General features: G+C 43.7%; 1 protein-coding gene across 4 annotated transcripts in view; it reads left to right on the top strand.

The window, feature by feature from the left end:
• Neto2 (neuropilin and tolloid like 2) overlaps positions 1-23,369 on the top strand; it is an 81,833-nt gene extending 58,464 nt beyond the window's left edge. For 2 of the 4 annotated variants that reach the window (XM_075976780.1, XM_075976779.1), the window contains exons 8-9: positions 304-417; positions 1,539-2,489. In XM_075976780.1, coding sequence (XP_075832895.1) covers positions 304-417; positions 1,539-2,119 — 695 coding nt within the window. In that variant the 3' untranslated portion in view covers positions 2,120-2,489. Of the gene's footprint in view, positions 1-303; positions 418-1,538; positions 2,490-6,477; positions 6,495-23,299 lie in introns of those variants that run through there. The other 2 variants (XR_012910942.1, XR_012910943.1) reach the window with 2 other exon arrangements.
• Positions 23,370-24,616: the final 1,247 nt, after the last annotated feature.

Raw genomic sequence — 24,616 nt, 5'->3', positions numbered from 1 at the left:
ACATTGTGTTCATGGAAAGGTCTCTAAGCTAAGAAATTACTCTTATAAAGTCAATTCTTTATTTATTTACTTTGAGGCAGGGTCTCTGTACATAATCCTGTCTGTCCAGAAACTCACTTTGTGGAGCAGGCTGGCCTTGAACTCAGAGAGATCCAGCTGCTTCTGCCTCCTAAGTGCTGAGATTAAAGACGTGTGACTTCACACCAGACTAAAGTCAAATTCTGAAGTACAAAATAAATGAAGATGAGTTTTTAGTCTTTATGTCACTGTTCTTAGCAATGTTAGTTTTCTTTCTTCCTACAGCTCCCTGTACAAGCAGTACTTTCTTTTGCCATAGCAACATGTGCATCAACAATTCTTTGGTCTGTAATGGTGTTCAAAACTGTGCGTACCCTTGGGATGAGAACCACTGTAAAGGTAAGTCTGATGCAAAGGCCAGCATTTCTGTGAGGAGTAGGGGTTCCTTTCATAAGAAACAAACTAAAAAGTCTTTTTCTACTGATATGCTTAGCATAGTTGTTATAGCACATAATAACATTCTTTTTTTTTCACCGAAGAATAGGTTTCTCTTGGTAGCCCTGGCTGTCCTAGAACTCACTCCATAACCAAGCTGGCCTCAAACTCAAAGGTCCACCTGCCTCTGCATTCCAAGTGCTGAGATTAAAGGTGCATGCCCCCACAACCTGATATAATAACATTCTTGAAGAATAATTGGCTTCTAAAGCATTTCTTTGTAGAGTGAAAAGTTTATCTGTATATTTTTCGCCCTGTATTGTTGCTGAATCGTGGAGTTAGAGAGTGTGGAGGACAACCTCGAGAATGGAAGAACTGATAAGACCAGCCGATAGATGAGCACAGTGATGTAAAGCAGTGCGTTAGAGAATGCTTTTTCTTCTTGTTCTTTTCCCTTCATCGAGTTACTTGTGTTTCTATCATACACTCTGAAGTGCAAATATGATGATGAGAGGCCTTAGATACCTGTAGCTTGGTTGTTGCATAGTTGGAGAAATAGAACATATCTGTCTTTTGTCTTCCTGAGCGTTGGATGAATAAATATCTTACTGGGGGAACATGGTGTAGTCTGAAGGCAACACTTACTACTTGGCAAGTACTTATCATTCCAAAACAGTAGGCTGTGGTAGTACACCTGGATTGTTAGTTTGATCCCACAGATATGAATCAACACAGCATTTGTCAAATCTGCCTTACAGCAGAAAACCAAACTTGATAGATCAAGAGTATTTGTTTTGACATTTTCTATATTAATGTAATTTGCAGATTGTAAGCACTTATGAACCTTTTGAGTAAGGGAGCTGAGTTTTTCTGTTCCTAGCTAGCTATATCATGATTTGTTACTTGACTTGAAAATCATGGTTAATAGTATTTTCTATTTGTTTAAAAAACAAAAACAATTCTTCAGTTGAATTTTCTCTGGTATGTTTGAATCAAATATCCTGTTTTACAGAAAAATGTCTAGTCAATATGTGCTGGAATTCCTATTAATAAATTGTGAAAACCTCAACATTTCTTTCTTATAGAGAAGAAGAAAGCTGGACTATTTGAACAAATCACTAAAACTCATGGAACAATTATTGGCATTACATCAGGGATTGTCTTGGTTCTTCTCATTATTTCTATTTTAGTACAAGTGAAACAGCCCCGGAAAAAGGTAATGGCTTGTAAAACTGCATTCAATAAAACTGGGTTCCAGGAAGTATTTGATCCTCCTCATTATGAACTATTTTCACTAAGAGAGAAAGAGATTTCCGCAGACCTGGCAGATTTGTCAGAAGAACTTGACAACTACCAGAAGATGCGGCGCTCATCCACGGCCTCCCGGTGCATTCATGACCACCACTGTGGCTCTCAAGCATCCAGTGTCAAACAAAGCAGGACCAACCTCAGTTCCATGGAACTTCCCTTCCGAAATGATTTTGCACAACCACAGCCAATGAAAACATTTAATAGCACCTTCAAAAAAAGCAGCTACACTTTCAAACAAGCACATGAGTGCCCTGAACAAGCTCTAGAGGACAGAGTAATGGAAGAGATCCCCTGTGAAATTTATGTCCGGGGGCGAGATGATTCTGCGCAAGCATCCATATCCATCGACTTCTAATTGTCAGCTTAAGGTGTTAATTATTAAGTATGTGTATGCAGCCTACACCAACACCCATTCTGTTCAGCAACCAATCTTGTTCTGTCAGAATTTGAAAGACCTTCATAATCTTTCACAATGCTGATGTTTTATTATCTCAGGCAATCTATATATGTGAAACCAACCAAGGAACTTAATGTATTCAGTGGAAAAAGTCATCATCCGTTGCTTGGTATCTTATCTACAAAATACCACCAGTTCAGTAGTTGAGGAGCACGTGGTCATGTTGAGCCAGGCTCAGCAGCCTGGAGGTGTTGACATCAGGATACTGTTCTTGTTCACACAGCCCCATCAATTTGATCCCACAGTAAATTTAAAAGTAAGATTTTTCTTTCTATTCCTTTTGTCTTTCTTTTCGCCGATGTGTTTGTTTGCCTGTGGTTTTACCGTTTCAGTTTCCTGCATAAGGGGACAAAGCGTCACTGTATTCGGCATGGGCCTGTATTTGCTCTTATGTGTAGAGTATGGCTAGGCCTGTGATGAGTGGCAGTTTCAAACACAGTCACATTTCATTTCTCCCGGAATCATTTCTATACTGTTGTCTTTAATAACTGTAACTTTAGTCCTGTTTTATGTGGGAAGCAGTAGATGACATGATTTATCACCTTGAAATCATGCTTCATCTTAATTATGCTAGAAAAGGAATAATCCTGGGGTGTGTTATTACCAGTTAATCCTGACTGGGGATTTGAGAAAGATTAAAGACATGCAGCAACCTCTGAAGTCGTTCCTGTTGGGTCTCATTCAGTGACAGACATTCATCCCAGTAATCGGTCCCAGAATTCACTTGTGGGCAGGCCTTTAATATGGCTTCATGCAGAGCTTCACGTCAGATCTGTGCTCCCTATCATCTTTCCAAAACATTTATTTGTTCTCTTGGTATTGGTTTGTCTCTGGCACATGGTAACTATGGTTAGTGAAAGTTTAAAGAAGTCCTCTGAGAAACTGTGTGAGCCTTTACATAGCTTCTGCTTGGAACAGTGCATTTTTCTAGCCATTATCATCAATAGAAACTTCAACTTTTTTTAAAAAAGCACTTTTGACCTTATGTTTTATAAAGTATATAAAATGATAATTTATAAACATCAAAACTCATTGGTTTTTTAGACTTTTGATATTATTTGATACTGTACAAACTTTATCAAACCAATATTTAAGACACACGAGACAGATTTCTTTGAATGTTCACATTAGAGACTCTATGTAGAAATAGGCTGTGATGGGACTGTACCATAAACTATTATAAAGACCTTGGTCATGGGGACGTGTACATAAGCTTCTTTCTTTGCTGCTGTATTTAGTTGGTGATAAGTTTTTCACTGTGGTATTTATTGTTCCAAATCACAACAGAAATCTTATATTAAAGTATACATTGTTAATGATCCTTCACTTACATTATTTATAGCAGGAATACTTTGGATAAGTATGAATGGGGAAGAATCCATATATTTAATGATAGCTCATATAAATAATTTCATTTTAAAGAGGTAAATTCTCACTTTCTTTATTGAACTAAATTTTCAAATGAAATGTACACGTCAGGTTTCACTAGATTTCACAAATTCTTTTAAGTACTACATAAATCTGATCTCTCAGATTGCTGAGAACTGTGACCTTCAGTGTGATGTACTTTCTGCCCAAACTCTGTTCTCTGTATGACGTTTTTATTTTTAAAAAGGAAATTATATCAAGAAGATAGGAAAACCTACACTTAGCATAAGCATGATTTTATTTTTTTAAGCCAGTAAATAAACATTCCTGCTTCTAAAAATAGAACTTGAAAAGGGAAAAGGAATTTCAAAACATAGTAATCACTGAACTTTGCAGAGAAAGATTAGTAACTGTGTTCTTTCAGCAGCTATTAAGTCGGCATTTTATTAGATGAGACTGGTGAGCCGGTGTCCCAGCAGCACAGTAAATACTTAAACTGACAGCTGTGACCTCAAGAAAGAAAAATTAACATTTCCTGTATAAAATTATAGCCATCATAAAAATAGTTGCCATACTCATTCTTAATTTTTAGGTTATAGAGCTTATACCTTGATTTTGTTCATCATTATCACTTGTAGCTATATATATATATTAACACTGTATCCTATTTTAAAGGAATTTGAAGAGACTTACAAAACACCGGTATTTGTAGAAAACACTGGATGTAACAACAGTGTAGATTTGCATGATCTCGTGCAACTCAGCTTGGGCAGTCATTTGATTCTAAATTCTCTGACGAAATAAACCTGAAAGTTGTTTCTTTGCACAGTAGAAAACACTTATATTCAGAGGCTAAAGTGAAAGCCATAAATTTAGTAACAACCGCCATGAAATTTAGCCATTTTATGTGAATTATTACATCCTACAGATTACCCCAGTGTTAAACATGCCTTCTGACTAAAAATGTAAAGCAGAGGGTGGTAAAAATCTCCCAGGCCGGAGAGTACTAAGTACTGGCTATCTGATATCACCATTGCTATCTTGCATCCCAAGGTTAGCACAAGCAGTCAGTGCCCAGTGGCCACAGACCACAACCTACTCCACCACTATCTCAAAGACATAGGAATAAACTGTGCTATTCCTTTTGCAGAGGACGGATATTCAATATAATAAATATTTAACCAAAGCCAAAGGATATTCACATTTCATATCACAGAGATCTAAATGGCTCCTTTACTTTGATTTAATGGAACCTTTGTCACTATCCTAGTGGGGTTTTGTATAATTGCTAAGCATTGAGGAACCGCAGCATCCCTGAACGCTTCTGTAGTTATGTTACTACCTAATGAGGGTGCTTGCTCATTTCCGGGGCATGTCAGCTGCTGAGGGAAGATGAGAAAAGCCTGGTTGTTCCAGGAATAATTAGCAGTCAGAGATTACACTTTGTGGCAAAATGGTGTCTGCTGTATGTCCATGTTTCTTTATTGAAAATACTAAAAGAAATATGCCTGATTTGGCACATTGATTCTGGACAGAAGGAACTTTAGGTTTTATTCTTTTTAAAGATCCAAAAGAGATGATGTCGTCTAGTTTTGTTAATGAGAAGACTAAACCCTAAAGACAGACTTCCCACATGTCTGGACTCCTAGCCCAGTGTTCATCCTCGGCTTCTCGTTCCCTCCCTGCTTAGCGTTTAAAGTCACAGTTCTAAACGTCAGCCTAGATGTTCTATGCAAAGCTCGTAAGTTGTTCTTACCTAAAATGTAATGCTGTAATTTTGTTTACATTGTGGCTTCCACCAACCCCCCTTTTTAATTTATAGAACACTGCTAGCCTATCTTTTTTGTTGTCAGACTTTCTTGGTACCTGAAAAATATGTGATTACTGTGAATTCTTAATAAACAGTGCTGGTTAGCAGCACACAGGGTGACGACAGAGAGGAAGCGCCTGTGCTTTCGCTTTTGTAATGTTTTTTTTAAGTTAAAAGAACAAACGATGTACATTATAGAAATTATAAATATTTGGGTACTGTATCTTGAGTTTTGAGAATTATTTGAGTCTGAACCACAATAAGGAAACAAGCTGACCTGGAATATCTTTTTAGCTTCCTGCACCATCAATTACCTGTTTTATATACCTCTACTAGTAATATGCTCTTCTTTACTAAGCTTTTTAATATACTTGTGTCTATCTTTCTGAGATTGGTTTACTGGCTCAAAAAGCCCACCAACCTAAGGATGAGGGTGCACGTATAGTGAGTACTACCTAAACTTGTTTTCTAAAGCAGTAGATTTTTATTAAAGGTGAACTTCCAGATCATGTAAGACTTCTCATGTGCTTAATCCACATTTGGCACTTTAAAGTATTTAACCCTTGAACTGCAAATAAAAACTCCTGTTTTGATTTTCTTGCTTGCCTCAATTTCTAAGGTGTATAAAATTAGACCATTGAGGTCACTTTGGGCATCAGAATTTACATGTCCTTCCTAGGACAGAGTAGGCATTTCCTATTTATTATTTTCAAAATAAAATAGTCATAGTTGAGATTTATTTGTTAAAGTAACTTTGGATGATTATTAAAATTAAGAATCATTTTTTACTTTTAAATTAAGAGAAGATGATCTTTTAAAAAATAAAGTTATAGAATGGGGAAGAGATGGTTTAGCAGAAAAGAACACTTACTACTCTTCCAGAAGACCAGGGTTCAATTCCCAGCACCTACATACATAGCAGCTCACAGCCACTGCGATTCCAGTTCCAGGGAATCTAGCTCCTCTTCTGGCTCTGTGGGTTCCAGGCGTGCATGCCATACACAGACAGACATGCAGACAAAACACTCATCTTCATAAAATAAAATTTGTAACCAATAACTCTCTAATTGGATTTAAGGCCTACTCACCGAGAGAGAGATGATGCCTAGTTCTGAAAACCTAGCCAAATACCCAGGGCTAGTAAAGTCGTGGATCTTGGAGGAGAACCTATAACTGCCATTTTACTAAAGCAATACAAAGCCTAATTACACTTTATTTATTCCTATACCCACAGATAAGTGTAGTTCTTACCCCTCATCAAGAAAATTTCTCTGTACAATGGAAGGAGATGATTACAGAAACCACAACTGATCAAATTACAGAGTTGTGGAAGCCGATCCCAACTGACGCATCTACAGCACAACTCCTGTACTACAGTAGAGATCTGTGTGAAACAGGGTGCAAAAGTTGTAAGAGCCAGATACCAGGAGTTCTGAGAGACTATGTCTCCTTGAAGTGTCAGAAATACTATATCCTCGAAGGCTCACCAACATAACTACATAAACATGACATCAAGGATGACATCAGACATGCATGCATGGAAGGGGAAGCTCGTGAGACCTACAGGCAACTAAGGAGTGCTGAGAACTGGAGAAGTAGTTTCCCTTGGGCAAGAGCACAGCAGTCGGATATCCAATAGCACATGGTCAGCCCTGAAAGCAAATATCAAGTAACATTATCCAGATTGAGTAAGTTCTATTACTTACTCTGGATAGGTAGGAGATAGATATATAATTAGACAGATCAATCAATTGACTGATTGATTGATTGATTGATTTAGGGAAATAGACAACACACACATCAACTATTAAAGTAAAGAGGGCCAAGTATTTAAGTGAGAGCAAGAGGGGATACATGGGAGGGGTTGGAGGGAGGAAAGGAAAGGGGTGATGATATAATTAAAATCTCAATAAAAGTAAAAATGTATACTATAAAATAAAAATTCAAAAATTTTAAAGATTCTCTGACTCTTTAAAAAAAAGTTATAGACTGGAGAGATGGCTCAGCAGTGCAGGTAAGAGTTCTTGCTGCTCTTCTAAAGGACTTAAGTTGGGTTCAGTCACCTGTAACTCCAGCTTCAGTTCTTTTGGCCTCTGAGGGCACCCACACGTGGTATATCTTCACAAATAGACATAAATAAAAATAAAAGTGAATCTCTTTTTTAAAAAGATAACCTTTATTTTTATATGTATGGATGCTCTGCCTGCATGTATGTCTATAGAGCACATGTGTTCAGTGCATGTGGAGGCCAGAAAAGGGCATTGAATCCCCTAGGACTGGAGTTAGACAGGTGAGTGCTGGGAATAATCTGGGTCCTCTGGAGGAATTACAAGTGCTGTTAACTGCCGAGCCATCTCACCAGTCACTGAGCCTCCTTTTAAAACTGCATATTTGTTGTACATTGCTAGCAGGGTTTAGTATTTCCCACGCTACCCTCTTGGCTCATTATGTTCCTTGAACTAGTTTCTCAGAGCTAGGATTATAGGTATTTGCCACCAAATCCAGATTGTGTCTTGATAGTGGTAGAACCCAGGGCTTTATGCTCTACCAGCTGAGGTGTATTGTATCCTCAACCCTTGCTGTTCCTTGGAGATGCAGAATGCATCCGTCATGCCTTCACTTAGTGAGGATGAACAGATAGATCTCTGGAAGGTATACATACGCTGAGGGGCGGCCAAGGAAAGCAACACCCCTCTTCCCCTAACTGTTACAGTTACCAGACACACCCAGAAACAAAGGAAGAGGAACAGAGGGAGCTAAAGGTTTTTCTCCACTAGTAATTACAGAGAAGCTGTACTTTCTGCATTATTTGGGATCAAGATGCAGGTTTCTTTTGAAAGTGCTCTCATCTTTCAATCTCTGTCATCCTCTCTCTACAACATTCAGTGCTATCGGTCTTCTCAGCCAGCAAGTATATCATTGAAACATGTCTTTTTTTTTCATTTTTGAGACTGGATGCTGTTGCTAGAAGGAATTTTTATCAGAAATCTGGATATTGAACCATGCTTTCTTTACATATCTTCTATTCATCAGTAACATGTGGCATTGTGTTAACTGGTATTTCAAAGAACTGTTCTCAAATTTTGAAAAGGAAGAGGATGGACGTTCTTGGCCCCTGGAGTTGACACTCTGCTATTGCACACCTCATGAGATAATTAGCTCACAAGATAGCCAACTGGCTCAGCTCTAAAACCAAAGCCATTTAAATTCAATTAAGGAATTTCTTAGACACTGGCTTTCAATGTACAAAAACACTCACAGTTGGAGACTTCTGAGATGAGACTGCCTATAGTTCTCTGTCCTTCAGTAGGACTTAGCCACAGATGTCCTTTCAGAGATAAGGTGACAGACCAACCTCTAGCTGCTTTGTGCAGTCTTACTGTTGGGCTTCCTGCCCAGGAAACCAATTGCAATGTTGAGAGAAAGGCCTGTGTGATAAATGGAAATTTCTGTCCAGCAGCTGAAGTGGAACTAAGGCCCGACTGCCTCATCCTGTAAAGAATGGAGTCTGTGTCCTGGCTTGGTCCCAGCACTCAGGGAGGCAGAGGCAGGCAGCCCGGTCTGTGTATCAAGTGTATATATCAAGTTCCGGGCCAGCCAAGGCTGCATAGTGAGACCCTGTTTCAAGAAGAGGAGCAGCATCTGGAACCATGGAGTGGCTGCAGCCAATACCTTACCTGCAGGTATGTGAGAGTCACCCAGGACACGGATTCAAAAAAACAAAGGTGTTTGCAGTTTAAAACAGCTACTAGATTTGGAAATTAACTTTTTATGCAGTCATAGATAACTAATATAAAACTAAAAAGAGAAGGCAAAGTCTAGAGAGATGGTCCAATGGTTAAGAACACTTGCTACTCTTGAAGACCCGGGTTAAGTTTCTAACACCCAGATGGCAACTCACAACTGCCTGTAACTCCAGTTCCAGGAAATCTGACCCCCTCTTCTGGCCTCTGCAGACACATGTGTGGTGCACACACATGCAAGCACACAAAATAAAAATTCTTAAAAGAAGGGGGTGCAGGAGAGATGGCTCAGTAGTTAAGAGTAGCTGTTGCTCTTCCAGAAGACCCAAAACACACAAATGGTTCACAACCATCTGTAAGCTTCACTCCACCCCTCTGATGTGCTGGAAGTGGAACCCAGGGTGGAACCATGAAACGCACCACTGATCTGTACCCTCAGTGCCCACCCTGACATTTTCAATTTCTAGATGACGGTCAATAGTCACGTGTCCTGGTTATGCTTTCTGTTGCTGTGATGAATCTCCATGACCAAAAGCCACTTGGGAAGGAAGGGGTTTGTTTGACTTCCACTTCCACTTTATAGTCCAGCATTAAAAAGAACAAGAACTCAAGTAAAGCAGGAACCTGGAGGCAGGAGCTGATGCAGAGGCCATGGAGGAGTGCTGCTTACTGGCTTGCTCTTCATGGCTTGCTCAACAGTGCCCTTAGGGTTTCCGTTGCTGTGAAGAGACACTATGACCATGACAACTCTTATAAAGGAAAACATTTATTTAGGTCTGGCTTACAGTTTAGAGGTTTAGTCCATTATCGTCATGGCAGGAAGCATAGCATGCAAGCAGGCATGGTGCTGGAGAAGGAGCTGAGAATTCTATATCATGGTCCAAAAGCAACAGTGAACTGTCCCACACTGGGCATAGCTTTAGCATATGAGACCTCAAAGGCTGACCCACAGTGACACACTTCCTCCAACGAGGCCACACCTAAAATGCCACTCCCTATGGGCCAAGCATTCAAACTCAAGAGTCTATGGGGCCCATTCCTATTCAAACCACCAGTTTTCTTCTAGAGCCCAGAATCACCAGCCCAGTACTTGCTATCCACAGTGGACTGGGTCTTCACCCATCAAACACTAGTTAAGAAAATACCCTACAAAGCCGGGTGGTGGTGGCGCACGCCTTTAATCCCAGCACTCGGGAGGCAGAGGCAGGCGGATCTCTGTGAGTTCGAGGCCAGCCTGGTCTACAAGAGCTAGTTCCAGGTCAGTAACCAAAGGCTACTGAGAAACCCTGTCTCGAAAATCAAAAAAAAAAGAAAAGAAAATACCCTACAGCTGGATCTTATGGAGACATATTCTCAATTAAGGCTCCTTTTAGATGACTCCAGCTTGTGTCAAGTCGACATAAAACCTGCACACCAGGGTTGTTGATGCGGCTTTACTGCTGTGTTTTAGAGACCTGGCCTCCACCGTGCTGAAGTCACACCCCGCAGTGGCTGTATTCCAGAAGTACTTCAGTCTGTCTTGCACAAAGCTGGAAGAATGCCTCCTGAGTGCCTGTTACTTTTTTAAGAGAATGCACCTCTGCTAAATCCTTCCTCTCTTGCTCTTAGCACTTCCTGTATTGAAAATCTGCTTTGGTTTCTTTTTCTTTCACTACTCAGAAGCCACACAAATCGGGCTCTGTGAAGAACAGGCCAGTCATGAAAGGGAAGGAAGTAACAGATTGGGCCTATCAGCAGTAGACTGGAGCCATTTAGAGAAATTAGCTTTACCAAAAGGCACATTTTAAAGAGTGTGCCAAAGAATGCTTCTATTTTAAGCTCCGTCCTCACCTCTCCATCCTTAGAAATAGCTAACCACTCATTGCTCCCCCATTAGGTGTTTTAATTGAAGGTTTACATAAACTAAAATTCAAGAGCTCTGATTCATTGGCCTGTAATTGACATTCCAGGTGTGTAAGGGGAGAACTTAATCAGGACATCGCAATAACAGCTGCAGATTTTAGGCCACTGTGGAACACCAATGAGCTGCAGCCCGAAAGCCCAAGCTGTTTCTCTCACCTGCCCTTTCGTTCTTTCCCTGAAGAGAGGGAGACGGGAAGCTGCTGCCTGTCACAAGAGATTCCAACCAGAAGCCACTCCGAATTTGAGCTACGTATCTGCTACTTAGCAAAGAAGCACAATTGTTGTTTAGTGCAGTGCCAAGAGTCAGGTGTGGATCTTACACTTGTTATGCAGGTGCTCAGTACTAAGCTGGGGTTATCGGTGTGCACTGCCATGCTGATGGAAAGTCCATTTCTAATGCTTTAAACCATGCTTCCTGGGTACTGGAGTGTTTCCCAGTGGCTTTGGTCCAGCATTCTTATTTCCTGAAGAAGCTTATGTACACAAGAAATATTGTGAGCAAGTTGCCAAGTGATAACAGCTCTGTTCCCTATCTTCTAAATGAAAAAAACGAAAATCTAGTTTTTGAGAAGCTTACTTTCTTGCACTGAAGAACAGTTTCTCAAGCTCTTCACTGTGCCTGTTGTGGGCCCAGTGATCTTTGGCAGTGAGGAGACCACTGTATGCCTTGTAAGTAAGACTGGGCAGCCTCCCTGACCAGATGCCAGCTGCACCTGCCCCCCCCAACACACCTCCAGTGGTAACCACTGAAAGAAGACAATGTCCCCTACTGGAGGATGGGAGATAAACATAGAGCCTCGCTGAAAAACACTACCGCTTATAGGAAAGCTTGAGGATTAAAAAAAAAAAAGTGAAAAAACACCAATGATGTTCTTTTTCCATTAGTTTGGACATGATTAAATATAAAGGGCAATGAGCACCACCATACACAGACCCCTACTTTAAAGATAGAACCGGTCTAGTGAGACGGCTCAGCGGGTCTAGGAACTTGCTGTCAACTTGGCTGACCTGAATTTGATGCCCAACACATTAGAGTCCAACTCCTACAAGTCACCTACTGACCTCTACATGCATTTCCCTCTTCCCGCTCCATCCCAGAGGGCCCAATCTTGACATTTGTAATTGTTATGCGTGTACAGCGTAGAAGACATAAATATTTTGCTTATTTTCTTAATAAGCAACCTTATTATTTTCAGATTTTCTCATGCATAATCAAGCAAACCTAAATTATTTTTTCTACCCTCTTTTTGATAAGGAATTATATAGTGTTACCTGCGGCAACCTCCCCATCTTGAATATTTCTTCAGTGTCTTAATTCAGTGTCTTGATTAGCTCTTGGAATGGTGAATGTTTTCTTTGTGTGGTACCTATTCCAAGTTTCCTTTGCTTATCAGCTCGCTCGCTCTTACCTGCTTGCGTGTCACCCACCTTTGCCCTGTGTCTTTCAGAATCATTCGTGGACACTCTGGGGACCTGGATTTCTGAGACTCTCCCTGTCATGGTTGGTAGTGCACCTGCTTGTGAATGCCTCCACCCACCCACAGTTCTGTCTCTGGGCTCACTTCAGGGTCACCTGGCTGCTGGGAAATCTGAATCCAGGAGCCTGTGATCTGTTTCTCCCTCTTTATTGGTTTACAGTATTCTGTTTAGCAAGGTGTCCAAATCTAGGGTGTTATTCTGGTGACTCCATGGTTCTTGTGATACCTTTTATCAGTTTTGGAAAATGCTTTCAAGTCTCGGTCTTCCAGCATTTCCGTCTGTTCTTGTTTCCGTTGCAGTACACATTCCCTTAGCCACCGTTCAGCTTGTGTTCAACGGTACAGTTAGTATGGGATTTGGATGATTGTATTGCTTATTTTTAGAATTTCTATTTAGAGGACTGGAAAGATGGTTCAGTGGTTAGGAACATTACAGAAAACCCCAGTCCATCTCCCGGCACCCATATCAGGTGGCTCGCCATCTCCTGTGACTCCCGATGCGCTGAGGTCCTGTGAGGTCTGTGGACAGCTTGCACTCATACATGCACAGAATTTAAAAGAACTTAAGAAATTCTGACTTTAGTGACAGGCCCAGCAGATCTGTGCTGATGAGACCATCGGGTCACATGGACCTCTTCAGCCCTGTCCACTCTCTACCCTAGTTTGCCGATTGCTTTTTAATCAGTATTGAAAGCTGTTTGATTCCTTAAACTACAGTTATCTGCTTGCCTGTTCCTCTCTTTTTGTTAGGTTTTATAATTTTTTTGTTTGTTTGGAATTGTTTTGAGGTGAGTTTCTGTTTTGTTTTGTTTTGTTTTTTTTAGAGGGTTTTTTATTTTGCTGTTTTGCCTTTGGGGTTTGTTTTGTTTCAATACAAGGTCTCACCCTAACGCTAAGCCCAGCCTGGCCTAGAACTAGCTCTATAGGTCTCTAACCTGGGTCTTGCTCTGATCTCCTTCCCCTTTCTCGTTAGTGCTGGGTTAGTGCTCACCACTCCCGGCTGAGGCTTTGCAAGTTTTCAGCTCTCTTTGTCTTATGGCGTTAAGCCCTCTGTCATTTCAGACTCAGCCGCTGCGTCCCTGGCAATGGTTCCCACCCTCAAGTCTGATTTGTTTCTAATCAGTGTGTTCAGTCCAGCTTCGCGAAATTATTGTTTGTGGTATACATTTTCGTCTTAATGCTTTTAACCTCTGTTGTGGAATTTTTTTCACAATGGAAGAAATCTTCAGTCATTTTGTTGTTGTTGGTGGTGGTGGTGGTGGTGCGGGTGGGGGTGTGTTAAATAACTAGACCTGACCTCACACACTTGGGTTCAAATTACCTGCCATTTCATCCTCTTTCGTCGCTAGGACTGTGGGTATGTGCTACCATGCCTAGGCATTTTTACCCATCTTCATTTTGTAAACTTCGTTTGGAAGAATTTATAGACTCATAAGCAGTTGCTCAAAATAGTTCAGAGAAGTGCCATTTGCCCTTCTTCCTGAGATCTACTCAGGAATTTTTAAGCATATATTACAGTGCTATCTGTAGCCACCATGTACAGTGTTTATAATTTTATGCCGCCTCAGCGTCCATTTTTAAATAGTTGAATTTTTTTATACCAAAAGCTGTTGCCCTGGACAGGTGTCCAGTATCGTCTGTACCGCGCCCTAACAGCTGATGACCAGAGACAGAAACCTAGAGACTGTCCTGCCCGACAGATCGGGCTCTTTCCTGCCACTCCCTTTTAATGGCATTCACACGTTTGCCTGGGAACATCTAGGGGCTACCTCTTCACAGTGTGGCCTCCTGAAAGTAGTGTTGCCTAATTTAAAGCAGCCACCTGAAGCTCCCAATACAAAATGAACCTATTGAGCACCTTGGCTCAGGGCCCTCTCTCCCTTCACCCTTGGCTCCAGGTGGTGGATGTACCACATGCAGCTTGTACGTTGCGGCTGTGCTGTTAAAATCATGCCTGGAATTTGAAGTCAGAGCTCTGAACCCTACAAATGAAACCAGCTCAGGAGACCACGCCGGTAGATTCTCTGTTGATGTCTTTTCTAGGCCTCTGGTGGCTCCTGGAAGGAACTAAATTTTGTTTGATTTCAACAGGGTATGATGGGGAATGCCTTTCATTCCAGCCCTGGTGTACATAGCAAGTTCATGGAGAGCCAGGGCTACATAGTGAAACCCTGTCTCAAATGAACAAATAAATAAATGCTAAAAATTGATTGGGTTCTGATGTTTTGAAACAGGGTCTTATAGTAACTCGGGCTGGCCTTGACCCCCAAGTGCTGAGGTCATGCCCAGACTGTCAACTGAAATGTTATGTCTCTTGACCAACAGATCCCTAACCCATCCCCTGCCCCCAGTATTCCACACTCTACTGAGAGCAACCGAACAGTATTTGTCTTTCTGGATCTGGCTTACTTCACTTAGCATGTCCTTAGAGTTCACCCATTTCTCAGATGGCAGGGTTCCCATCCTTCTGTAGCTGGATATACTGTTTTATATAAACAGTGTAATTCATCTACCCACTCACATATTAGCAAAACCTTCCATGAATTCTGTACCTTGGCTCTTGTTACAGTGCTGTAGTGACCATGGGAGTGTGCATTGCTTGGCGTTGGTGCCATCTTTCTTTCCTGTGCAGCTTCTATTACAGCCAGCACTGCGCAGGGTTCCCCTTCCTCCCAGCAACTCTTTCCCTTTGTTTCTTATAGAATAGACATTCTGCAGGTTTAGGAAGATAGCATTGCTGGGTATGACTGTTGGGTGGCAAGGTGTGGACTGTCTTCCCATGCTTGTAGCCCTGACAGTGAGGTGTTGATGATTTCCCCTTCCAGTGTTTACTCTTGTCTTGGGGTGAGGTTCTCTGGTCATGTTTATTTGGTCCTAACTGCCTCTTATTCGGCTGTCACTTTTTTCTCTCAGTTTGAGAAATGCTACATGCTAGTTTACTTGCATGTGTATGTACCCATGTAGCCACCATGGCATACCTGTGGAAGTCAGAAGACACTTGCGGGAGGCAGTTCTCTCTTTTCCTGGGGTCCCGGGAACCAAACTCAAACTGTCAGGCTGGGTGACCGCTGTCTGCACCCACTGAGCCATCTTGCTGGTCCTCACCTGCTTTGACAGTCCTTTATCCTACCTTGTTCAGTACAATCCCCTAGATACAAGCTCTGCTTTTTAAAGAATGAACTGAATAAAATTTCAGAGATTAAGAGCACTGTCTGCTCTTCCAGACAGAGCTCACAACTGTCTGTAACTCCAGTTCCAGAGGATTCAACACTCTTACACCAGTACACATGAAATAAAAACAAATCATTAAAAAAAGAAAAGACATTATTTAAAAAAAAAATACATTACTCCTGAAAATAACAGGCAATACTCCAGAAACCTAGTCCTGTGAAACTACCTAAGAGTTGAGAGAAGGGATTGGGACTGGCAGCAGAGCTCACAGATGGGAGACAATGCTGTGAGACACTGGGCATTTCTCACCACCAGGCCACAATTGCTACACAGCACCTCTTTACAGACGACAGGTATCACCCACCTCCTGTCTAGCCCAGGGCGCCAGAGCCAGTTCTCTGAGAGTGTTGCTGTATCATTTGTCCCCAGAACTCGTTGCCAAAGACTTGGGTTTAAGCTGTAAATGTTGTTTACTTGAGTGCGGACTTCCTACTTTTTACTTTCACCTATGTAGAATCCTGTTCATGAAAAAATTTTAAAGATGAATTTGTTTGAATATGTTTAATCATTTCAGTTGATAAATATAATTTCTTTATATATGGCCCTTATGCATGTTTGGCTTCCCCCTGACCCTGAACAAGTATCTTCTGTCTTAGTTTCTATAGGCTAGGTCACTGTCGTGATGCTGGCAGCTGATTCCCTGGGCTCTCTGTCTGATCTTCCAGCCTGGGCAAGCACAGGGACCAGTTTCATGAGCTAGAGTGGAAAGGCCAAGTCAGAGTCAGATCCCAGGGGCACAAGAAGCCAGAAAGTTCCCAACTTCTTACCCTGCCAGGGTGGCCTGCCAGAGACTCCATGCTGTGAGCACAGATCCCGAAAGCCATTGGCAGCTAGAGTTCACCCTCCCAGTGTCTGCATCCCTTTCTCCTTGCTTGTGTATTCATGGTGGGACCCTCAGTCAAAGGGCCTCTTCCTCCTGGGAGAGGAGCCTGAGTTCTGGAAACGGCTGCTTCCCTTGTGTGTCTAGGTAAACACTTAATTACATCAGCCAACCGCTGCTCCCCTGAAACCAGAGAACCCCAAGAACTACTGTGCCCTTTCTCCAGCTGAACAATGTCACTTTGTTCTTTAGATTTTAAGCTCAATAATCGTTTGTGGAGTCCTGCTGAGTCCCCTTAACTGAGCTGAGAGAAAATCCAGGTGCAGCAGCTGTGAATCCTCTCGGAGCTTCCTGGTGCAAGACCTCCGAGAGCCTGGCTGGCTGGCGACAGGGAGGTTAGGACTGGAGGAGGTCTCAGGAGCCAGCCCAGCTCCAGAACTCAGCGTTTGTCTGGGGTGCTCCAACTCCAGCTAGCTGACAGTGCCTCTACACCTAGACAGGACTGCCTCGCTGTCCCCCATTCCCTGGCTTGTGTGTCAGGCCCGTGCTTTAGGCTGCTGCTCTTCTGAACTGATTCAGACCCCATTTGTGACTTGAACACGGAAGCGTGGCGACACAGAATAAGCAGCTCCGTGGTGCTCACTGCACAGCCATCACCATCCTGATGATCCTAACCGAACCAGTGAGTTCAAGGTTCAGTGAAAGACTTCGTCTCATAAAATAAGGCCATGGTAGGAGTGATAGTCAGGCCTTTAATCCCAGAACTTGAGAGGCAAAGGCAGGTAAATCTATGTGAAATTGGGGCCAGCCTGGTCTACACACAAGTTCTAGGCCAGCTGGATATACATAGGGAGACTCTGTCACACACCAAAACAAAGAAAAATAATAAGGCATGCAATATGGCCCAGTGAATAAAGGTGCTTGCTGTCAAGGCTGAGGAGCTCAGTTCAAACCCCAGGACCCACATGGTGGAAGAAAACCCATTTCTGTACCACACACATGCACATACACGTTATCTTTACGTTTTAGTATTTTTGCAAGGCTAAATGTGGTAATATTCACGTTACCTTAAGGAAGGTTTTAAAGCTATTAGAATAATGGGTATACTAAATTTAAACACATTAAGTGGTAATTAAAATGGCATAATTGTGCTGTTTCTCTTTTCTAAATTTAAAGTTCTTGGAGCTAGAGCAATGGCTCAGTGGTTAAGAGCAGTACCTGCTCTTCCAGAGGACCCAGGCTGTATTCCCAGCACCCCATGGTAGCCCACAACTGTCTGTAACTCCAGATCCAGGGAATCTAATGCCCTCTCCGACATCCGTGGATACCGCACACCTGATGCACAGACGATACATATGCAGGCAAATATGTGTTTGAATGTGTCAATCCTATCCTAGCTTGCCAAAAGCACTAACACTCCCTATTGTCTTCCTCCAGTGAATTCTATTTCTTGGCAGACTGTTCTACCTGCCCAGACACAGAAGGAAGTGAGACGTTGAAAGCAGAGGTAGGCACGTTCTATCCTAACTCAGGCCTTTTAGGCTAGCAAGAGCCACAGTCCCTTACATGAGAGCCAAGGCTTTAGTACCTAGTAGAGGCTGCTGCCTGCTCGGGTTTAGTGCCTGTAAGCCACTTTAATGCAGGCACAGTGCGCTCTTCTTGTTGCATAACCAGATCCTCTGAGATTAGGACCTGCTCGAGAGAAGTTTCTTAAGACCCTGCAGTTGTCCAGCAGTGATGGCGCATGCCTTTAATCCCAGCACTTGGGAGGCAGAGGCAGGCAGATCTCTGTGAGTTCAAGACCAGCCTGGTCTACATAGTGAGTTCCAGGACAGCCAGGGCTGTTACACAGAGAAACCCTGTATAAGAGGGAGACTCTTCAGTGGTATGAATAAAAATGGCCCCATAGACATCGGAAGTAGCACTGTTAGAAGGCGTGGCCTTGTTGGAGTAGATGTGGCTTTGTTGGAGGAAATGTATCACTGGGTCTCAGAAGCTTAAACCAGTTCGCCTCCTGCTTCCTGCCAGTCTCCATGTAGAACTCTCAGCTCCTTCTCCAGTATGCTGTCTGCCTGTACGCTGCCATACCCACCATGATGATAATGGACTGAACCTCTGAAACTGTAAGCCACTCCCACTTTATAAGAGCTGCTGGGTCATGGTGTCTCATGATACACAGCAATGGAAACCCTGAGACAGACTCAGAGTGTTCTCAGGGGAAGTAGAGTTTTACTTCCTATAAGGAAGCTCTTTAGCTCAAGAAATAAACAACACAGTAGCTTCAGGAAGTCTCTGAAACTGACCATATCCGCTGTTTCTCCCTGCCCAAGCATATATAAGCAGTCAGAACTGCTGAGGGACACTCTCAGACCAGCCGAGATGCCTAGAAGAGGCTCAAACCAACAGAACCACCTAGGAAAGACTTTCTCCCACCTGGTCATGTGCCTGCTGTCTGCTCCGGTGGGCAGCCCCAGTAACTCTCCTTGGCTCAGCAGGGTGTACTTTGGCAGTGTCCCGTCTGCCACCAGCTTCCTATCGGGGTGAGCAGACATTTGTTCACGTCTCTCCAGGAAAAGTGTCGCATACCTCTGTGCAAGGAACAAGCAGATCACCTTGTTAAATACTGAGTGCATGCCGGCTACTCAAGTATTAGGAGAGAAAGGTAGGAAACTCTTACCTGTTAATGCTGTGGGACAATGGTCTGTACCCTGTCAATTGTATTTTAATAAAACTCTGATTGGCCAGGAGCCAGGCAGGAAGTAGAGGTGGGACAACCAGGCAGGAAGTAGAGGTGGGACAACCAGGCAGGAAGTAGAGGTGGGGCAATGAGAATTCTGGGAAGAGGGAAGTTTCAGTCTGCAGTCGTGACACAGCTGCAGAGGATGCTGAGAAGAGTCTCACACAGAGAATGCCTCACAGTGCAAGCCTACCCCAGAGCATTGCAGGCCTCACAGGAGTGAAATAGCTTGTCCTGGGCAGAATACACACCTGTTCCTGCCCCGGAGTGAAACCTGCCCCTGATTAGGAGGACCTTTTTATTCTATTTTATTTTACTTTATTTTTGTCTTTTGTAACAGACTTACACTGTAGCCTAGCCTGTCTTGAACTCACAGAATCCTCCTGTCTTCACCTCCCAAGTGCTAGGATTACAGGAGTGAGACACAGGCAGGCAGTTTGTGGAGCCATCTTAGCAACCTGGGACTTCTGCCTGCACTGAACTTTACACACACCTCTCTCCAAACAAAACAACCAGTCACTGCCCTTAACTCCCTGACAACTTCCCTTAGTGCTCAAACACATCTGGAACATATCCTGGAACCAGCAGGGAGATGATCGCCCTGTACTAATTTGGGGAGCATGAGCAGTAAATTGTTTCCTCAGATTAAACTTTTCGGGAGGGGCTGGAGAGATAGCTCAGGGGTTAAGAACATATGCTACTCTTGCGGAGGACCCCCCATCAGGTGGCTCACAACTCCAGCTTGAGGGGATTCGTCACCTCTGTCCTTTGGAAGCACTGATTCAAATGCACATACTCCTGCACACACTCACACACACACACACACACACACACACACACACACTTAAAAACAAGAAAATTTAAAGTTCCTTTGGGCAGTAAATGGTGGTTGTTGCACAAGCTCCCAACTGGTCACAGTGAGGAAATAGTGTCCATGGTGTGCTCAACCACACATGGAGCATCTGCATCACCCTCCGAAGAGGAGGACCCCTCCACAGGGGAAGGAGAAAGACTGCAAGACAGGAGCAACCACACATGGAGCATCCGCATCACCCTCCGAAGAGGAGGACCCCTCCACAGGGGAAGGAGAAAGACTGCAAGACAGGAGCAACCACACATGGAGCATCCGCATCACCCTCCGAAGAGGAGGACCCCTCCACAGGGGAAGGAGAAAGACTGCAAGACAGGAGCAACCACACATGGAGCATCCGCATCACCCTCCGAAGAGGAGGACCCCTCCACAGGGGAAGGAGAAAGACTGGAAGACAGGAGCAAGCGGTGACTTCTGGGGGTACCAGGAGCCTTGTGCTCATGAGCTCACAGCTGACCGACACAAGGCCTGCACAAGATCAAGCCAATCAGCATGGACCGGGAAAAGTCTCACAGACTCCCTACCCCAGAGGAGCTGTGAACACTGGATGACTTTGGGGGGAAGAAGAATCCGTTTTCATTAACAGTGGAGCTCCTAGTAGATCAGCCATGCCCCCGTAGATGACCCTGCACCCACAGGTATATTGGCAACACTGATGGGGGTTCATGGGTTACTAAAAATAAAATAAAAGTTGAAGGGGAGGGGGGTTGAGAGTAGATTGGGAGGAGTTAATATGATCAAATACAGTGTGTGAAATTCTCATTAATAAAATGTGCATAGCGAGCAAAGGCTTATATAACCCAAGCCTGTGAATCAAAATAAGAAACCACACACGTCTACCTCCTGGCTGCCAGCTTTTCTTTCTCTTGGGCCCATAAAAGAAAGGCCCAAACACTAGTCCAGGGCTCTTGAGCAAACCTTATTTGGGCCTAATGCTCTCTGACAGATTATCTGCTCTGTACTTTTGCTTTGCTTTTGAAGAAGCCTCGTCATTGCCTGTTGTTTATATGGGCTTCTCCGACTCTCTGAACAAGGGTCCAAGAACCTGGAACACCCGGTTCAGACACTGACTTCAGGTGACAGCTCTGCACACAGCTTTCCTCCCAAAGCTCTACCATTCAAGTGTCCTAGGAAGAAAGGGTTGGGGACAAAGGCAGCAGTGTCCCTGCTCACAATCTGTGCAGAGATTTGGGAGACCCATGAAGGCATGTATCCCAACAGCTACTCGACTTCACCACCCTCTGGACAGACTGGAAGGCTTTGGGGAGGGCCATGGAAGGGGTCCAGACTATCATAATATCTGAAGGGAACCCCAAAGAGAAAATGTGACATCAATCCATGCCTGGCCTTTGGTCCTGATGAGACAGTTCTGAGATACAAGCTACGACCCTACTCTGGGGAACATGTCCAGACCTTAGTCTAGAACTGGGGTGCATCCCCATTCTCCCCTCTGCCTGCTGCCTGTTCATCCACCCTCTGCCTCCCGATGCCATCTCTTTCTAGTTTTATTTTTCCTCTCTTCAGTGATTCTTTCTTCCTCCCTCCCTTTCTTCCTTTCTTCTTTCTCTTTTGATGGTTGTATCTATGAGGCTATAGACAAACTTTTAAAAACAAGTTAGGGCCAGGTGGACCAGTGTAAACTTGGGACCCCAGCATTTAGATCTTTAGGTAGTGACAGCAAGTGGGTCTGAGCTTCAGACTAGTTGTTGTTGTTTGTTTGTTTTGTTTTGTTTTTCAAGACAAAATTTCTCTGTGTAGCCCTGACCATCCTGGAACTCATTCTGTAGACCAGGCTGGCCTTGAACTCACAAATATCCACCTGCCTCTGTCTCTGCCTCCCGAGGGCAGGGATTAAAGGTATGTGCCTCTACTACCACTGCCCAGCTAAGTTGCAACAACAACAATAATAATAATAATAGCTGGGCAGTGGTGGCGCATGTCTTTAACCCCAGTCCTCGGGAAGCAGAGGCAGGCAGATCACTGAGTTCGAGGCCAGTTAGTTTCAGGACAGGCTCCAAAGCTACAAGAAACCCTGTCTCAAAAAACAACAACAATAATAATAATATAAAATTGAAGTTCAGCCAAGGTCTTCTTATTTGGAGATGGCCACCATTTTAGACAAGTCCCCCTCACAGGCTTTCTCTACACATAGCTACATGCTTACCATCAAATCAGGATTTCCAAAGATAGCATTCCGTTGTCCCAGTAACTCCAGAAAAAGTCAGGGGGTTAGGAGAACTATGGAGAGGCAAGGCTTGCCTGCCACCGCCTGGAGAAAGGGGACTGGAAAGAATCTGAATCCAGGCTGTCTAGAGCAGTGGTTCTCAGCCTTCCTAATGCTGTGACCCTTTAACACAGTTCCTCCTGTTGTGCTGACCCCAGCCATAAAATTACTTTTTGCTGCTTCATAACTGTAATTTTGCTACTGTTGTGGATTGTAATGTAAATGTTCTTGGAGACAGAGGTTTGACAGAAGGCTTAGGACCCCACGTTGAGCACTACTGGTCTAGAAGATGGATCACGCAGGACAAGGACGAACCGAGTCTCCTTTCCTACCCCATCCCCTCAGGGAGTCTGGTTAGGGATGCGACCATGAGAAAGCTTTAGCTGTACCTGTCCTCAGCTGAGAGCTGGACAGGAAGCATTTCTGTTCTCCCCAGCCCTGGACAGGCTTCCTCTGGAAGGAAACTGGTAGAAGCCAGATGGGACCAGACCCCACTGGGCAGAACCGGGAAGACAAGCCTGCCACGTCCCACAGCCCGCCTCCCTCCACCTTGCATCTGTACCAATTCCCATTCTCAGATGTTGTCTGAACCTTCAACACCTCCACCGAAGTTGAGCTGGAAGGGCATCCTGGCCAGATAGATCAGGAAGGATCTCTGGGGTTAGCTGGGGACATTTCAGTGACGTCCTTTTCACTATGACAAGCAGTTCAATTCCAAGGTCTCTAAAAATATTAAGCTTATTACAGAATATTCAAAGACTGTACATTTTTATGTCCCCTTCAGCCTGAAGGTCAGAAGGTCCCCACAGAAGTGGTCACTGAAAACTAGTTGCCATCTTCGAGTTGTTCTTAAACATAAATAGAATATAAATGAATGTGAACTCTGTGTTTCAGTTCAGCAGAAACTCCCTGCCACACCCAAGCCTTTCTCCCACCAAGCCTACAAAGACTTGCAGCGTGATGCCTGGGCGGCAATGAGGAGACACCACATCAGTGCCGAAAGTCTGGCGGCTGCACAGTCTACTCAGCTTTCCCACCGGCAGTCCTCAGGGCCCTGCAGAGCCCATCCACCTTCTCCCACTGTGGGACCTTGGCAGAGTCACCAGCCCACCTGAGTACCTGCCTCATGCTAGGAGGATTAAGTGAGAATCTGTATGGAAGGCTTGACGGAGCTCCCTGATACACAGAAGACCCAGAGTAATTAAAGTCATGATTATTATCTCAAAAGGTGGATGAACTGGGCTAGAGTTTAGCTCACTGGTAGAGCACTGGTCTAGCATGTCTAATAACCTTAGAGGTAGAGCACTGACCCTAGGTTTAATAACCAGGCCACAAAACACCCTATAGAGTCTTGGGGTCACATCTTGTCCTACTGAGGGACACGGGGCCAGATCCTGGTTTCCCAGTTCGTTCATTCAATAAACAAGGCTACTTTGTTTGGAAGAAGGGCAGTGTTGGCCCTCACTGCAACAGCCTCAGTACCACTGAGACTCTTGCTTCCTGTCGCTAAGATTAATATATAGATATAGATATATAACCTTATTTCAGCCAATTTAGAAAATTAGAGGTCAAATTAAGAAACTGCCATTAAATATGCTTTGTATCTCTGACGCCATGCCAAGCAAATAAGACAGCGGCCATGCTCGAATAGTCTCTCCAAGGACACCAGAAACTGAGATCCACAAATGTTTATTGAATTAGGAACGATCACCTCATCCAAAGAAGATAATGATGATGATAATAACAGAGCCCAGGTTTTCTAGAATATTTAACACAAGGAAGGGGGACGTCAAATCCTTCCAGGGAGCGCTCCTGTCCTCTGTGTTCCCCCTTTTAGCTGTCTTCCCACTCTTTGACTGAACCCCTAATTTTTTAAAGATTTATTTATTCACTTTATGTATATGAGTGCTTTGTCTGCATGCATGCCTGCACACTAGAAGAGGGCATCAGATCGCATTACAGACAATTGTGAGTTGCAGTGCGGTTGCTGAGAATTGAACTCAGGACCCCTGGAAGAGCAGCCTGTGCTCTAAACCTCTGAGTCATCTCTCCAGCCCCTGAACCCCTAATTTTTTAAGAAGCACAGAGAGTGTCAGTCATGCTGATTTCAGCCCCTTGCTGACAGAGCATTCGTCATAGGCACATGTTTTCCAGCGTGATCACTGAAGCGGCTGAGCTGAACTTCTGCTTCCCAGATGTGGACGTGGAGGC

Source organism: Microtus pennsylvanicus, chromosome 6 (genome assembly GCF_037038515.1).
Source record: "Microtus pennsylvanicus isolate mMicPen1 chromosome 6, mMicPen1.hap1, whole genome shotgun sequence".
NCBI classification, from domain to species: domain Eukaryota; kingdom Metazoa; phylum Chordata; class Mammalia; order Rodentia; family Cricetidae; genus Microtus; species Microtus pennsylvanicus.
The sequence above is the reverse complement of the archived record's forward strand: the minus strand, read 5'-3'. Positions and strand labels throughout refer to the sequence as shown.